We start from the raw sequence: 18,273 nt of genomic DNA, 5'->3' as shown, positions 1-18,273 counted from the left end.
CTGCACCTATTTTCTATGTTTCTATGTTTCTAACCTGCTCACCGATGCTCAGTTCGGGTCTGCCGGGACCACTCGGCTCCAGTTCTCATTACAGCCTTGGCCCAAACATGGACACACGAGCTGAATTCCAGAGGTGAGGTGAGAGTGACTGCCCTCGACATCAAGGCAGCATTTGACCGAGTGTGGCATCAAGGAGCCCGAGTAAAACTGAAGTCAATGGGAATCCGGGGGAAAACTCTCCACGGGCTGGAGTCATACCCAGCACAAAGGAAGATGGTTGTGGTGGTTGGAGGTCAATCATCACAGCCCCAGGACATCGCTGCAGGAGTTCCTCAGGGCAGTGTCCTCGGCCCAACCATCTTCAGCTGTTTCATCAATGACCTTCCCTCCATCACAAGGTCAGAAGTGGGGATGTTCGCTGATGACTGCACAGTGTTCAGTTCCATTCACAACCCCTCAGATAATGGAGCAGTCCGTGCCACATACAGCAAGACCTGGACAACATTCAGGCTTGGGCTGATAAGTGGTAAGTAACATTCACACCACACAAGTGCCAGGCAATGACCATCTCCAACAAGCAAGAGTCTAACCACCGTCCCTTGACATTCAACGGCATTACCATCGCCGAATCCCCCACCATCAACATCCTGGGGGGTCACCATTGACCAGAAACTTAACTGGACCAGCCACATAAATACTGTGGCAACAAGAGCAGGTCAGAGGCTGGGTATTCTGTGGTGAGTGTCTCACCTCCTGACTCCCCAAAGCCTTTCCACCATCTACAAGGCACAAGTCAGGAGTGTGATGGAACACTCTCCACTTGCCTGGATGAGTGCAGCTCCAACAACACTCGAGAAGCTCGACACCATCCAGGACAAAGCAGCCGCTTGATCAACACCCCATCCCCCACCTTCAACATTCACTCCCTCCACCACCGGCGCACCGTGGCTGCAGTGTGCACCATCTACAAGATGCACTGCAGCAACTCGCCAAGGCTTCTTCGGCAGCACCTCCCAAACCCGCGACCTCTACCCCCTAGAAGGACAAGGGCAGCAGGTGCATGTGAACACCACCTTGCTAGCGACGCCCACATCCCACGAGCGAATAAAAAAAAAAACAAAGCATAAAATCAACAACAGTGGGGTGAAATGTGCCATGGGTGCTTCCGGAGCTGGAGAAGTCAGGTCCAAGCAGTAAGTTGGGCAAAGAAATCGATCAGGTGACTGAAGTTAATTTTAAGGGGACTTCCGGTGTTGGGGAGAGTGCGCAGCAAGGCGGAGGAGTTTAAGAACGGGGTTTCAGAGAAGGGTGTGTGTGCAAGCGAGCGATGGCTGCTTCCTCTCCCACCAGTGAAGCGCAGGAAATGCTTGGCATGCCTGCTCCTTCGAGTTAATTGTAAGCGAACCTGGGCCAGGCTGTCAGCATGAGCTCGCCCATCGTTAAAGGGGAATATCATCAGTGCGAGTATGTCACACAGATGGTCAACTGCAGAGTGACGCGAAGCACGCAGGCAATCCAGAAACACGTCCACGGTGTGACCTGCTGTTGCTTCCAGTGGCGATCAATAAACACAAAGCCCTCCACGCAAAATCCTGTGGTTCCTTTATAGTGGGTTTAAGCGATTGCCAAGGCTAACTGTTTAAGGAACATGCTTCTCTTGTCTTTTTAAGAACATAAGAACATAAGAAGATAAGAAATAGGAGCAGGAGTAAGCCATTCGGCCCCTCGAGCCTGCTCCGCCATTCAATAAGATCATGGCTGATCTGATCATGGACTCAGCTCCACTTCCCCGCCCGCTCCCCATAACCTTTTATTCCCTTATCGCTCAAAAATCTGTCTATCTCCGCCTTAAATATATTCAATGACCCAGCCTCCACAGCTCTCTGGGGCAGAGAATTCCACAGATTTACAACACTCAGAGTGAAAAAATTGCTCCTCATCTCAGTTTTAAATGGGCGGCCCCTTTACTGAGACTATAGCCCCGAACTTGGTGGAAGCTAAGTTCCGGCAAAGTATGGCTGAGAATTGAGTCGGGCGCAGGGAGCGGGGAGCTGGTCAAATTTAACATTTTCAACAAATAAAATAAACCACTGCAAAACCTTCAGGGGACCCCATCCACCGGGAGCGTTGGAAAAAAATAAGTGTACTGACCATTTTTTGCCGGTCTTCATACTCACCGTCGGGGTTAGACCTGCCTCCATGCAGTGGTCCTTCCCCCTGCTGCAGCGGACTCCCGCCCGGACGGCAGGAGGACATTTACGCGAGTTGTGTACCGGCGGGTGGTCACCAGCTGTCTTCCCTCCCCGCCGGCCCGAGACCTCCACCAAACTCGCTCGGAGGGGAGACCACCCAGGAAACTCGATGGCAACGGGTGGTGAGTCCACCGAGTTCGGCCCTGATGTCCCCTAATTTTAGTTTCCCCTATGAGTGGAAACATCCTCTCTGCATCCACCCTGTCGAGCCCCCTCATTATCTTATATGTTTTAATAAGATCACCTCTCATTCTTCTGAACTCCAATGAATATAGGCCCAACCTATTCAACCTATCTTCATAAATCAACCCCCTCATCTCCGGAATCAACCGAGTGAACCTTCTCTGAACAGCCTCCAATGCAAGTATATCCTTCCTTAAATACAGAGACCAAAACTGTACGCAGTACTCCAGGTGTGGCCTCACCAATACCCTGTACAGTTGTAGCAGGACTTTGCTGCTTTTATACTCTATCCCCCTTTGCAATAAAGGCCAGCATTCCATTGCTTTCCTGATCACTTGCTGTACCCTGCATACTAACTTTTTGTGTTTCATGCACAACGACGCTTTGCAATTTTTCTCCATTTAAATTATAATTTGCTTTTCTATTGTTTCTGCCAAAGTGGATAACCTCACATTTTCCCACATTATACTCCATCTGCCAAATGTTTGCCCACTCACTTAGCCTGTCTATATCCATTTGCAGATTTTTTGTGTCCTCCTCACAATTTGATTTCCCACCCATCTTTGTATCATCAGCAAACTTGGCTACATTACACTCAATCCCTTCATCCAAGTCATTAATATAGATTGTAAATAGTTGAGGACCCAGCACTGATCCCTGCGGCACCTCACTAGTTATTTTTGCCAACCGGAAAATGACCCATTTATCCTGACTCTCTGTTTTCTGTGAGTTAGCTAATCCTCTATCCATGCTGATATATTACCCCCAACCCCGTGAACTTTTATCTTGTGCAGTAAACTTTTATGTGGCACCTTATCGAATGCCTTCTGGAAATTCAAATACACCACATCCACTGGTTCCCCCTTATCCATCCTGCTCGTTACATCCTCAAAGAACTCCAGCAAATTTGTCAAACATGATCTCCCTTTCATAAAACCATGCTGAATTAATTGAATTATGCTTTTCCAAATGGCCTGCTACTGCTTCCTTAATAATGGACTCCAGCATTTTCCCAACGACAGATGTTGGGCTAACTGGTCTATAGTTTCCTGCATTCTGTCTGCCTCCTTTTTTAAACAGGGGTGTTACATTTGCGGTTTTCCAATCCGCTGGGACCGCCCCAGAATCCAGGGAATTTTGGTAGATTACAACCAATGCATCCACTTTTAAGAACTGAGGATGTAACCATCAGGTCCAGGGGATTTGTCCGCCTTTAGTCCCATTATTTTACCGAGTACTACTTCATTAGTGATAGTGATTGTACTAAGTTCCTCGCTCTCTATAGCCCCTTGATTATCCACTATTGGGATGTTTTTAGTGTCTTCTACCGTGAAGACCGATACAAAATATTTGTTCAACGTCTCTGCCATTTCCCTGTTCCCCATTATTAATTCCCCAGTCTCATCCTCTAAGGGACCAACAATTACTTTAGCCACTCTTTTCCTTTTTATGTATCTGTAGAAACTCTTACTATCTTTTTATATTTCGTGCTAGTTTACTTTCATAACCTATCTTTCCTCTATTATTTTTTTTGTTGTTCTTTGCTGGCTTTTAAAAGTTTCCCAATCCTCTGGCCTCCCACTAGTCTTGGCCACATTGTATGCCCTTGTTTTCAATTTGATACCCTCCCTTATTTCCTTAGTTAGCCACGGATGGTTATCCCCTCTCTTAGTCTTTCCTTCTCATTGGGATATATTTTTGTTGTGAGTTATGAAATATCTCCTTAAATGTCTGCGAGTGCTCATCAACCGTCCCATACTTTAATCTATGTTCCCAGTCCTCTTTAGCCAACTCTGTCTTCATACCTTTGTAGTCTCCTTTATTTAAGCTTAGGACACTGGTTTGAGATCCAACTTTCTCAACTGAATTTAAAATTCAACCATTATGGTCACTCATTCTTAGAGGATCCTTTACTACGAGATCATTTATTAATCCTGTCTCATTACACAGTACTAGATCTAAGATAGCCTGCTCCCTGGTTGGTTCTGCAACGTACTGTTCAAGGAAACTATCCCGGATACACTGTATGAACTCTTCCTCAAGGCTACCCTGGCCAATTTGCTTTGTCCAATCAATATGAAGGTTAAAATCACCCATGATTATTGCCGTTCCTTTATTACAAGCCTCCATTATTTCTTGATTGATACTCCGTCCAACAGTGTAGCTAATGTTAGGGGGCGTATAGACTACGTCCACCAGCAACTTTTTCCCCTTATTATTCCTTATCTTCACCCAAACTGATTCAACATCTTGATCATCTGAGTCAATATCGTTTCTCACTAATGCACTGATCTCTCCTTAGTGCGACCCCACCTCCTTTTCCTTTCTGTCTGTCCTTCTGAATTGTCAAGTTTTTGAAGGGGGAGAATTTTAATCTAAACTTTAAGGCACAATTTTTCAGAGTATTTGATATCCAGCAGCGTTATTGTATTCAGAAGCAGTGGGCACTATCTCCTGTCACAATGATTGGCCAGCAGTGCTAACATACCATGAAACATAGAAACATAGAAACATAGAAAATAGGTGCAGGAGTAGGCCATTCGGCCCTTCTAGCCTGCACCGCCATTCAATGAGTTCATGGCTGAACATTCAACTTCAGTACCCCATTCCTGCTTTCTCGCCATACCCCTTGATCCCCCTAGCAGTAAGGACCTCATCTAACTCCTTTTTGAATATATTTAGTGAATTGGCCTCAACAACTTTCTGTGGTAGAGAATTCCACAGGTTCACCACTCTCTGGGTGAAGAAGTTCCTCCGCATCTCGGTCCTAAATGGCTTACCCCTTATCCTTAGACTGTGACCCCTGGTTCTGGACTTCCCCAACATTGGGAACATTCTTCCTGCATCTAACCTGTCTAACCCCGTCAGAATTTTATATGTTTCTATGAGGTCCCCTCTCATTCTTCTGAACTCCAGTGAATACAAGCCCAGTTGATCCAGTCTTTCTTGATAGGTCAGTCCCGCCATCCCGGGAATCAGTCTGGTGAACCTTCGCTGCACTCCCTCAATAGCAAGAATGTCCTTCCTCAGGTTAGGAGACCAAAACTGTACACAATACTCCAGGTGTGGCCTCACCAATGCCCTGTACAACTGTAGCAACACCTCCCTGCCCCTGTACTCAAATCCCCTTGCTATGAAGGCCAACATGCCATTTGCTTTCTTAACCGCCTGCTGCACCTGCATGCCAACCTTCAATGACTGATGTACCATGACACCCAGGTCTCTTTGCACCTCCCCTTTTCCTAATCTGTCACCATTCAGATAATAGTCTGTCTCTCTGTTTTTACCACCAAAGTGGATAACCTCACATTTATCCACATTATACTTCATCTGCCATGCATTTGCCCACTCACCTAACCTATCCAAGTCGCTCTGCAGCCTCACAGCATCCTCCTCGCAGCTCACACTGCCACCCAACTTAGTGTCATCCTCACAGAGCAGTGCGCCTGTTCGATGTCCGCATGCAAAGCCATAGGCAGTGCTGCAGATTATAATTGGGCAACAGACTTCTAAAAATGGTGCAGAAACATTCCAATTTGTTCCATTTTCACACGGGAGCCAAATAGGGTCGCCAAGACGCCAAGTAAATGTTGGTCCCTTAGAGACTGGGGAATTAATAATGGGAAACCCGGAAATGGCAGAGACTTTGAACAAATATTTTGTATCGGTCTTCACAGTGCAAGACACTAAAAGCATCCCAATAATGGATAATCAAGGGGCTATTGGGAGGGAGGAACTTAAAACAATCACAGTCACTAGAGAAAAAGTACTAGGCAAACCAATGGGACTAAAAGTGGACAAGTCCCCTGGACCTGATGGACAGCATCCTAGGCTCATAAAATAATTGGCTGCAGAGATAGTGGATGCATTGGTTGTAATCTACCAAAATTCCCTGGATTCTGGAAAAGTCCTATCGGATTGGAAAACAGCAAATGTAGCCAAATTCCTATTTAAGAAAGAAGGGACACAGAAAGCAGGAAATTATAGACCAATTAGCCTAACATCTGTCATTGGGAAAATGCTGGAGTCCATTATTCATAGGCAGTCCCTCAAACGAAGAGGACTTGCTTCCACGAGTTCACAGATGTTTCAATGAAAGACCCTATGGAGTGGAGGGTAGTCAATGTAACCCCACTTTTTAAAAAAGGAGGGAGAGAGAAAACAGGGAATTATAGACCGGTCAGCCTGACATCGGTCGTGGGTAAAATGATGGAATCAATTATTAAGGATGTCATAGCAGCGCATTTGGAAAGAGGTGACATGATAGGTCCAAGTCAGCATGGATTTGTGAAAGGGAAATTGTGCTTGACAAATCTTCTGGAATTTTTGAGGATGTTTCCAGTAGAGTGGACAAGGGAGAACCAGTTGATGTGGTGTATTTGTACTTTCAGAAGGCTTTCGACAAGGTCCCACACGAGAGATTAATGTGCAAAGTTAAAGCACATGGGATTGGGGGTAGTGTGCTGACGTGGATTGAGAACTGGTTGGCAGACAGGAAGCAAAGAGCAGGAGTAAATGGGTACTTTTCAGAATGGCAGGCAGTGATTAGTAGGGTAACGCAAGGTTCTGTTCTGGGGCCCCAGTTGTTTACATTGTACATTAATGATTTAGATGAGGGGATTAAATGTAGTATCTCCAAATTTGCGGATGACACTAAGTTGGGTGGCAGTGTGAGCTGCGAGGATGATGCTATGAGGCTGCAGAGTGACTTGGATAGGTTAGGTGAGTGGGCAAATGCATGGCAGATGAAGTATAATGTGGATAAATGTGAGGTTATCCACTTTGGTGGTAAAAACAGAGAGACAGACTATTATCTGAATGGTGACAGATTAGGAAAAGGGGAGGTGCAACGAGACCTGGGTGTCATGGTACATCAGTCATTGAAGGTTGGCATGCAGGTACAGCAGGCGGTTAAGAAGGCAAATGGCATGTTGGTCTTCATAGCGAGGGGATTTGAGTACAGCGGCAGGAAGGTGTTGCTACAGTTGTACAGGGCCTTGGTGAGGCCACACCTGGAGTACTGTGTACAGTTTTGGTCTCCTAACTTGAGGAAGGACATGTAATGTAGCCAAGTTTGCTGATGATACAAAGATGGTTGGGAAAGCAAGTTGTGAGGAGGACACAAAAAATCTGCAAAGGGATATAGACAGGCTAAGTGAGTGGGCAAAAATTAGGCAGATGGAGCATAATGTGGGAAAATATGAGGGTATCCACTTTGTTCGGAAAAAAAAGCAAATTATTATTTAAATGGGGAGAGATTTAAATGGGGAGAGATTACAAAGTGCTGCAGTACAGAGAGTCCTTGTGCATGAAACACAAAAAGTTAGTATGCAGGTACAGCAAGTGATCAGGAAGGCCAATGGAATGTTGGCCTTTATTGCGAGGAGGATAGAGTATAAAAGCAGAGAAGTCCTGCTACAACTGTACAGGGTATTGGTGAGGCCACACCTGGAGCACTGCGTGCAGTTTTGGTCTCCGTGTTTAAGGAAGGATATACTTGCATTGGAGGCTGTTCAGAGAAGGTTCACAAAGTTGATTCCGGAGATGAAGGAGTTGTCTTATGAAGTAAGGTTGAGAAGATTGGGCCTATACTCAATGGAGTTGAGAAGAATGAGAGATGATCTTATGGAAGCATATACGATTCTGAGGGGGCTTGACAGGGTAGATGCTGAGAGGATATTTCCCCTCGCGGGGGAATCTGGAACTAGGGACCATAGTTTCAGATTAAGGGAAGATCCATTTTAAATGGAGTTGAGGAGGAATTTCTTCTCTCACAGGACTGTAAATCTATGGAATTCTCTGCCCCAGAGAGCTGTGGAGGCTGGGTCATTGAATATATTTAAGGCAGAGATAGACAGATTTTTGAGCAATAAGGGAGCAAAGGGTTATGGGGAGCGGGCAGGGAAGTGGAGCTGAGTCCATGATCAGATCAGCCATGGTCTTATTAAATGGCGGAGCAGGCGCAAGGGACCGAATGGCCGACTCCTGCTCCTATTTCTTATGTTAAAGCTCCAGGATTGCCCAAGTGTCTCCAGGAATTAAAGACTGATCTCCAGGATCTTCTGCAGCAAATACCCAGGAGAAAGAACACGTGGAGTGTGAACCATTTTAGTTTTTGAAAAGAATTTCTTTGAACCATTTTGTTTATTAGTTCTAAAAATGATTGGATATGAGGGGGCAGATAACGGCTGTTTGACTGACAACCGAGAATCATCCAATCGGGGGTAATGAAGTGTCTGGTCGATTTCTGATTGGCGATGGAATGGAAGGCAGGGTCCCGCGAGGGTCGGACGTGTCGGGCAACCAATGGCGGGAGTGTGGGGGCGGGGGTTCTGTGAGGGTGGGACGTGTTGGGCGACCAATGGGGAGTGTGGGGGCGGGGCACCGCCCGGCAGGACGTGTCGGGTGACCAATGGTGTGAGTGTGCGGGCGGGGCACCGCGAGGGTGGGAAGTGTCGGGCGACCAATGGGGAGTGTGTGGGCGGGGCACCTCGAGGGTGGGACGCGTCAGGCGACCAATGCCGTGAATGTGGGGGCGGGGCACCGCCAGGGCGGGACACGTCAGGCGACCAATGGGGAGTGTGGGGGCGGGGCACTGCGAGTGTGGGACATGTGGGGTAACCAATGGGGAGTGTGGGGGCGGGGCACCGCGAGGGTGGGACGTGTCGGGCGACCAATGGGGAGTGTGTGGGCGGGGCACCACGAGGGTGGGACGCGTCAGGCGACCAATGCCATGAATGTGGGGGCGGGGCACCGCCAGGGCGGGACACGCCGGGCGACCAATGGCGTGAATGTGGGGACGGCGCACCGCCAGGGTGGGGCACGTCAGGCAACCAATGGGGAGTGTGGGGGCGGGGCACTGCGAGTGTGGGACATGTGGGGTAACCAATGGGGAGTGTGGGGGCGGGGCATTGCGAGTGTGGGACGTGTGGGGTAACCAATGGCGGGTGTGTGGGAGCGGAGTTCTGCGAGGGTGGGACGCATCGGGTGGCCAATGGCGGGTGTGTGGGGGCGGGGCAGATGGAGGCAGGAGGTCATGTGATGAAACCTCCAGGAATATGTGGCGACCAGACTCAGCAGGACCGGAGTGGAGTGGTGTGTGCAAAGAAGCGACTTTTGACTTTTTTTAAAATAAAGTTCAGGACAACTGTTGCCCACCTGGGCCGTGCAGTGACGAGGCCGTCAACGTGCCCCTCCCACCATGACCCCCACCTTCCGCACTTCAGTGATTTCATATCGTGGCTTCTCAGCTCACTCACCAATAAGTTGGATTTGACGGTATCGGGCTTCGCTGCAGGAAGATGACCTTGCAATCTATGCGAGAATTCGCTAAGATCCCACAGCACCACCTGAGCAGGGAGATACGTAGAGCAATTATCTGTGACAGCACCGTGCATTTCTTCAGCCCCTTTAATGTACATTCATAAAACGCAGTAAAACGTCCCACGGGACTTCACAGGAGCCATTATCAAACACAATTTGACATCAAGCCACAACTGGTGATATTGGGGCAGGTGACCAAAAGCTCAGTCAAAGAGGTAGGATTTAAGGAGCATCTTAAAAGGAGGAAAGCGAGGTGGCGAGAGGGAGAGATTTAGGGAGGGAGTTCCAGAGTTTCGGGTTCAAACAGCTGAAGGCACGGCCACCGATGGTTGAGCAGTTATAATGAGGGATGTTCAAGAGGCCAGAATTTGAGGAGCGCAGACATCTTGTGGGATTGTGAGGCTGAGAAACATTACAGAGATAGGGAGGGGCGAGGGCCATGGAGGGATTTGTAAACCAGGTTGAGAATTTTGAAATCGAGGCGTTGTTTAACCAGGAGCCAATGTAGGTCAGAAAGGGGTGATGGGGGATCGTGACTTAGTGTGAGTTAGGACACGGGCTGCTGAGTTTTTGGATGACCTCAAAGTTACGTAGGGTAGAATGTGGGAGGCCAGCCAGGAGTGCATTGGAGTAGTCAAATCTAGAGATAACAAAGGCATGGATGAGGGTTTCATCAGCAGAATAGCTGATTCCAGAGCTTGGGGCCCAGGCAGCAGAAGGCACAGCCACCAATGGTGGAGGGAAGACAATCAGGGATGCCCCATCAATCGTGGCCTCTTGCGTAACACAAAGGCTGTATTCTGAAACACATTTAAATTACAGACTGATTTTTTTATTAATCTATTCCCTCCGGTTAAAATATGGGCTGGTCCTTTCCGCCCTTTGTACCTTACAGAGATGTGCGTCAGTACCTGGCCATTGATGCAGCTGCCAGCCACGATATTCGGGTCGGTGGGACAGAACTGGAAGCTGCAAATATCATCCGGCGACTCCAGCATTAGCTGCAAAACACAAACCGTAGGCACGGGAATTTAGAACCGTTGATAAACCCGTCCATTCACACCGTTGGGGCGGATGCTCGGTCAGGAACGCGTTCTGTCGTTAAACGGGTTTAATCCACAAACTGCCATGTGGACACGCTAAAAGATCTAACCCACTGTGACAGCGTCAATCGGCACAAGAGGGGTGAGAATGAGGAACTCGCTGCCACAGGGAGGGGTTGAGGTGAATAGTATCGATGTATTTAAGGGGAATCTGGATAAACACATGGGGGAGAAAGGAATAGAAGGATAGGGGGATAGGGTGAGATGGAGAGGGGTGGGAGGGGGGTGGGGTGGGCCTGGCTGAAAACCTCCCTGGTGGCCCAGTGGAATAAGTTATAAGAATGCGGAGCTCACAGCGGCCCTCCCCTTTAACTGATGAGTGATCGGGGCTCATTGATTGACCTGCTGCAAGGGCTCTTCCGCCCCAACCGGAAAAAACTTCCAATTGCCGAATATCGACAGCATCTCAATGGAATGATTTGGCTTTAAATTGATCTTTAAAAAAAGGAGTGTGCGCCCCGTTTCGGGCGGGTGGTGGGGGGTCTGTACTCTTATACTCAAATCCTCCTGTAATAAAGGCCGACATACCATTTGCTTTAATCACTTGCTGTACCTGCAGGTTAACTTTCAGTGATTGGTGTACAAGGAACCCAGGTCCCTCTGAGCACCAACATTTCCCAATCTCTCTCCATTTAAAAAATACCCTGCTTTTCTAGTTTTCCTACCAAGGTGGATAACTTCACCTTTCTCCACATTATATTCCATTTGCCATGTTCTTGCCCACTCACTGAGCCTGTCTGTATCCCCTTGAAGCCTCTTTGCGTTCTCCTCAACTTTCAGTCAATCCCCGCTTTTAATCGGTCCACCATTGGTGGCCGTGCCTTCAGCTGTCGAGGCCGTAAGCTCTGGAATTCCCTCCCTAAACCTTTCCACCTCTTTTCCTTAAAACCTGCCTCTCACCTGCCCAAATATCTCTCTGTGTGGCTCGGTGTCAAATGTTGTTTGATAATGCTCCTGTGAAGTGTCTTGGGATGTTTAGCTACAGTAAAGGCGCTATAACGGCTGCACTGTCGGAGGTGCTGTCTTTTGGATGAGACGTTAAACCGAGGCCCCGTCTGCTCTCTCAGGTGGATGTAAAAGATCCCACGGCAATATATCGAAGAAGAGCAGGGGAGTTATCCCGGATTTAACTCTCAATCAATATCAATAAAAACAGATGATCCGGCCATTGTCGCATTGCTGTATGTGGGAGCTTGCTGTGTGTAAATTGGCTGCCGCGTTTCCCACATTACATAGAAACATATAGAAACACAGAAAATAGGTACAGGAGTAGGCCATTTGGCCCTTCAAGCCTGCACCACCATTCAATAAGATCATGGCTGATCATTCACCTCAGTACCCCTTTCCTGCTTTGTCTCCATACCCCTTGATCCCTTTAGCTGTAAGGGCCACATCTAACTCCCTCTTGAATATAATCCAATGAACTGGCATCAACAACTCTCTGCGGTAGGGAATTCCGCAGGTTAATAACTCTCTGAGTGAAGAAGTTTATCCTCATCTCAGTCCTAAAAAGCCTAACCCTTAACCTCAGATTTTGTCCCCTGATTCTGGACTTCCCCAACATCAGGAACAATCTACCCACATCTAACCTGTCCCGTCCCGTCAGAATCTTGTATGTTTCTATGAGATCCCCTCTCATCCTTCTAAACTCCAATTGATCCAGTCTCTCCTCATATGTCAGTCCGGCCATCCTGGGAATCAGTCTGGTGAACCTTCGCTGTACTCCCTCAGTAGCAAGAACGTCCTTCCTCAGATTAGGAGACCAAAATTGAACACAATATTCCAGGTGAGGCCTCACTAAGGCTCTGTACAACTGCAGTAAGACCTCCCTGCTCCGAGACTCAAATCCCCTAGCTATGAAGGCCAACATACCATTTGCCTTCTTCACCGCCTGCTGTACCTGCATGCCAACTTTCAATGACTGATGTACCATGACACCCAGGTCTCGTTGCATCTCCCCTTTTCCTAATCTGTCACCATTCAGATAATATTCTGTCTTCGTGTTTTTGCCCCCAAAGTGGATAACCTCACATTTATCCACATTATACTGCATCTGCCATGCATTTGCCCACTCACCTAACCTGTCCAAGTCACCCTGCAGCTTCTTAGTGTCCCCCTCACAGTTCACACCGCCACCCAGTTTAGTGTCATCTGCAAATTTGGAGATATTACACTCAATTTCTTCATCCAAATCATTGATGTATATTGTAAATAGCTGGGGTCCCAGCACTGAGCCCAGCGGCACCCCACTAGTGACTGCCTGCCATTCTGAAAAGGACCCGTTTATCCCGACTCTCTGCTTCCTGTCTGCCAACCAGTTCTCTATCCACGTCAGTATATTGCCCCAATACCATGTGCTTTAATTTGCACACCAATCTCTTGTGTGGGACCTTGTCAAAAGCCCCGAATGTTTTTCTGATATGGAATATTTGAGTAAGGGGCAATTGGTGGGACAGTTCGCCAGTGCACTGTACTGTTACCTCTCGGACCTGAAGCTGACTCCAGCTGAGATTGAGGAAATGAAAGACACCTGTCTCTCCTGCAAGAAATGACTTTGGGCGGTTCCAACAATTACACCGAGTGTACAGCCCAGAAACAGGCCATTGGGGCCACCGCTCCGTGCCGGGATTTATAAGAACATAAGAACATAAGAATTAGGAACAGGAGTAGGCCATCTAGCCCATCGAGCCTGCTCCGCCATTCAATAAGATCATGGCTGATCTGGCCGTGGACTCAGCTCCACTTACCCGCCCTATCCCCGTAACCCTTAATTCCCTTATTGGTTAAAAATCTATCTATCTTTGACTTGAAAACATTCAATGAGCTAGCCTCAACTGCTTCCTTGGGCAGAGAATTCCACAGATTCACAACCCTCTGGGAGAAGAAATTCCTTTTCAACTCGGTTTTAAATTGGCTCCTCCGTATTTTGAGGCTGTGCCCCCTAGTTCTAGTCTCCCCGACCAGTGGAAACAACCTCTCTGCCTCTATCTTGTCTATCCCTTTCATTATTTTAAATGTTTCTATAAGATCACCCCTCATCCTTCTGAACTCCAACGAGTAAAGACCCAGTCTACTCAATCTATCATCATAAGGTAACCCCCTCATCTCCGGAATCAGCCTAGTGAATCGTCTCTGTACCCCCTCCAAAGCTAGTATATCCTTCCTTAAGTAAGGTGACCAATATTGCACGCAGTACTCCAGGTGCGGCCTTACCAATACCTTACACAGTTGCAGCAAGACCTCCCTGCCTTTGTACTCCATCCCTCTCGCAATGAAGGCCAATATTCCATTTGCCTTCCTGATTACCTGCTGCACCTGCAAACTAACCTTTTGGGATAGTTTCATGCACACCAAGGGACTGGACCCTAGTTTCTGAATTAATTGCGTCACTCTCCATCCTAATAAAGAATACGACCATGTTATGGTCACTCTTCCCCAAGGGGTCTCGCACAACAAGATTGCTAATTAGTCCTTTCTCATTACACAACACCCAGTCTAGGATGGCCAGCTCCCTGGTTGGTTCCTCGACATATTGGTCTCGGAAATCCTCCTCCACCGCATTGCTACCAGTTTGGTTAGCCCAATCAACATGTAGATTAAAGTCACCCATGTACCTTTATTGCATGCATCCCTTATTTCTTGTTTGATGCTATCCCCAACCTCACTACTACTGTTTGGTGGTCGTACACAACACCCACTAGCGTTTTCTGCCCCTTGGTATTCCGCAGCTCCACCCATACCGATTCCACATCATCCAAGCTAATGTCCTTCCTTACTATTGCGTTAATTTCCTCTTTAACCAGCAACGCCACCCCGCCTCCTTTTCCTTTCTGTCTATCCTTCCTAAATGTTGAATACCCCTGGATGTTGAGTTCCCAGCCTTGGTCACCCTGGAGCCATGTCTCCGTGATGCCAATTACATCATACCCGTCAACTGCTATCTGCGCAGTTAATTCGTCCGCCTTATTCCAAATACAACAGTGACTACACTCCAGATTGGATGTGAAGCACTTTGGGACTTCCGATGGGTGGTGAAAGGCGCTATATAAATGCAAGTCTTTCTCTATAAATGCCGGTTGTTGTTGTTGAGAATGGTACCAGTAAATCGTCGCATATCCCAGGTCTAAAATCCCGGACCATTGCCCAACCTTCGAGACGGTTGCACGTTGCATTTTTTTGCACTGGTGCAGTCAGCTTCAAGGTCTCCGAGCTTGGAATCAGATGTCAAGCAACAGGTTGTTGGTGGCTGATATCCTGCAAACTATGTTAGATCAATTGTTCAGTTACAGGAGCTGTGCTGGTTTTTCAGCGAAGCCACCAGATGGGGCTCAGCACAACGGCAGAGAATCGAAACATAGAAACATAGAAACATAGAAAATAGATGCAGGAGTAGGCCATTCGGCCCTTCGAGCCTGTACCACCATTCAATAAGATCATGGCTGATCATTCACCTCAGTACCCCTTTCCTGCTTTCTCTCCATACCCCTTGATCCCTTTAGCCGTAAGGGTCATATCTAACTCCCTCTTGAATATATCCAATGAACTGGCCTCAACAACTTTCTGTGGTAGAGAATTCCACGGGTTCACAACTCTGAGTGAAGAAGTTTCTCCTTATCTCGGTCCTAAATGGCCTACCCCTTATCTTTAGACTGTAACCCCTGGTTCTGGACTTCCCCAACATCGGGAACATTCTTCTTGCATCTAACCTGTCCAGTCCCATCAGATTTTATATGTTTCTATGAGATCCCCTCTCATTCTTCTAAACCCCAGTGAATAGAGGCCCAGTCGATCCAGTCTCTCCTCATATGTCAGTCCTGCCATCCCGGGAATCAGTCTGGTGAACCTCAGCTGCACTCCCTCAATAGCAAGAACATCCTTCCTCAGATTAGGAGACCAAAACTGAACACAATATTCCAGGTGAGGCCTCACTAAGGCCCTGTACAACTGCAGTAAGACCTCCCTGCTCCTATACTCAAATCCCCTCGCTATGAAGGCCAACATGCCATTTGCCTTCTTCACCGTCTGCTGTACCTGCATGCCAACTTTCAATGATTGATGTACATTGTACATTAATGATTTAGACGAGGGGATTAAATGTAGTATCTCCAAATTTGCGGATGACACTAAGTTGGGTGGCAGTGTGAGCTGCGAGGAGGATGCTATGAGGCTGCAGAATGACTTGGATAGGTTAGGTGAGTGGGCAAATGTGTGGCAGATGAAGTATAATGTGGATAAATGTGAGGTTATCCACTTTGGTGGTAAAAACAGAGAGACAGACTATTATCTGAATGGTGACAGATTAGGAAGGGGGAAGGTGCAGCGAGACCTGGGTGTCATGGTACATCAGTCATTGAAGGTCGACATGCAGGTACAGCAGGCGGTTAAGAAAGCAAATGGCATGTTGGCCTTCCTAGCGAGGGGATTTGAGTACAGGGGCAGGGAGGTGTTGCTACAGTTGTATAGGGCCTTGGTGAGGCCACACCTGGAGTATTGTGTACAGTTTTGGTCTCCTAACTTGAGGAAGGACGTTCTTGCTATTGAGGGAGTGCAGCGAAGATTCACCAGACTGATTCCCGGGATGGTGGGACTGACCTATCAAGAAAGACTGGATCAACTGGGCTTGTATTCACTGGAGTTCAGAAGAGTGAGAGGGGACCTCATAGAAACGTTTAAAATTCTGACTGGTTTGGACAGGTTGGATGCAGGAAGAATGTTCCCAATGTTGGGGAAGTCTGGAACCAGGGGTCACAGTCTAAGGATAAGGGGTAAGCCATTTAGGACCGAGATGAGGAGGAACTTCTTCACCCAGAGAGTGGTGAACCTGTGGAATTCTCTACCACGGAAAGTAGTTGAGGCCAATTCACTAAATATATTCAAAAGGGAGTTAGATGAAGTCCTTACTACTTGGGGGATCAAGGGGTATGGCGAGAAAGCAGGAAGCGGGTACTGAAGTTTCATGTTCAGCCATGAACTCATTGAATGGCGGTGCAGGCTAGAAGGGCTGAATGGCCTGCTCCTGCACCTATTTTCTATGTTTCTATGTACCATGACACCCAGGTCTCGTTCCACCTCTCCTTTTCCTAATGTCGCCATTCATATAATATTCTGCCTTCCTGTTTTTGCCACCAAAGTGGATAACCTCACATTTATTCACATTATACTGCATCTGCCATGCATTTGCCCATCCACCTTAATATGTCCTTACTATACAGTATAAATGCTTACAAGACCCATACTTGAGAGAAGGACACTCTGTGACCAGTTACCTTAATTACCAAGACCTCAAGTGATGAAGGTGGGTGGAGCTTCCCCTTTTTTACCGGAAAGTCCAGGTTAGGAGTGTCTCCCACAAGTTCACCCCCTTGTGGTCAATGTTCTCAAGGTGAACAACTTAGGTCAGTTTATACATGGGTTACAATGCTGGTTGAATACATGACATCACCTCCCCCCCAAAGTCTTATTGGGATCACAGGTTAAGTCTCTCTGGTGGTTTACGCTCCCTTGTAGAGCGCCTGAGTTGGGGCTCCGGTTGTTGGGCGCTGGCCTGAGTGTCTGCTGTCTGCAGTGCCTCAGGCCTGTCCGGACTGCCCACAGTGACTGGGTCCTCCTCCACTTGGTTCCGGTGTTCGGTCACTTGTGGTGGAGTAAACTCTACATCGTGTTCTTCCTCTGCTTCTTCTATGGGGTTGCTGAACCTCCTTTTAGTTTGATCCACGTGTTTGCAGCAGATTTGTCCATTGGTAAGTTTAACTACCAAAACCCTATTCCCCTCTTTGGCAACTACAGTGCCTGCAAGCCATTTGGGCCCTGCAGCGTAATTAAGGACAAAAACAGGGTGATTGACATCAATACATCGCACCCTCGCATTCCTGTCATGGTAGTCACACTGTGACTGATGCCTGCTCTCAACAATTTCTTTCACAGTAGGTTGTATAAGGGATAACCTGGTTTTGAGCGTCCTTTTCATTAGCAGCTCTGCGGGTGGAACCCCTGTGAGCAAGTGTGGTTGGAATCTACTGGCCAACAGGAGGCGTGATAAGCGGTTTTGTAGGGAACCCCCTTGGATTCTGAGCATCCCCTGTTTGATTATCTGCACTGCTCGTTCTGTCTGGTCATTTGAGGCCGGCTTGAACGGTGCCGTTCTGACATGGTTAATTCCATTGCCTGCCATGAAGTCCTAGAATTCGGTGCTTGTGATGCACGGGCCATTGTCACTGACCAAGACGTCCGATCGACTATCTACTGTGGCAAAGGATGTGCTTGAATTTAAAATGGCACACTTGATCCATTTGGAGTAGGCGTCTACTACAACAAAAAACATTTTTCCCATGAAAGGACCTGTGTAGTCCACATGGATGCATGACCAAGGCTTGGCGCGCCAAGACCAGGGGCTAAGGGGGGCTTCCCTGGGC

General features: G+C 47.7%; 1 protein-coding gene across 1 annotated transcript in view; it reads right to left on the bottom strand.

The window, feature by feature from the left end:
• dnai3 (dynein axonemal intermediate chain 3) overlaps positions 1–18,273 on the bottom strand; it is a 204,316-nt gene that overhangs the window by 112,900 nt on the left and 73,143 nt on the right. Inside the window, exons 10-11 of the mRNA XM_070885953.1 lie at positions 10,670–10,759; positions 9,695–9,784 (exon numbers count right to left, since the gene is read on the bottom strand). Of these exons, the coding sequence (XP_070742054.1) occupies positions 9,695–9,784; positions 10,670–10,759 (180 nt within the window). The remainder of the gene's footprint in view (positions 1–9,694; positions 9,785–10,669; positions 10,760–18,273) is intronic.

Source organism: Pristiophorus japonicus, chromosome 8 (assembly GCF_044704955.1).
Source record: "Pristiophorus japonicus isolate sPriJap1 chromosome 8, sPriJap1.hap1, whole genome shotgun sequence".
NCBI lineage: Eukaryota > Metazoa > Chordata > Chondrichthyes > Pristiophoridae > Pristiophorus > Pristiophorus japonicus.
This window is presented reverse-complemented; position numbering and strand designations above follow the sequence as displayed.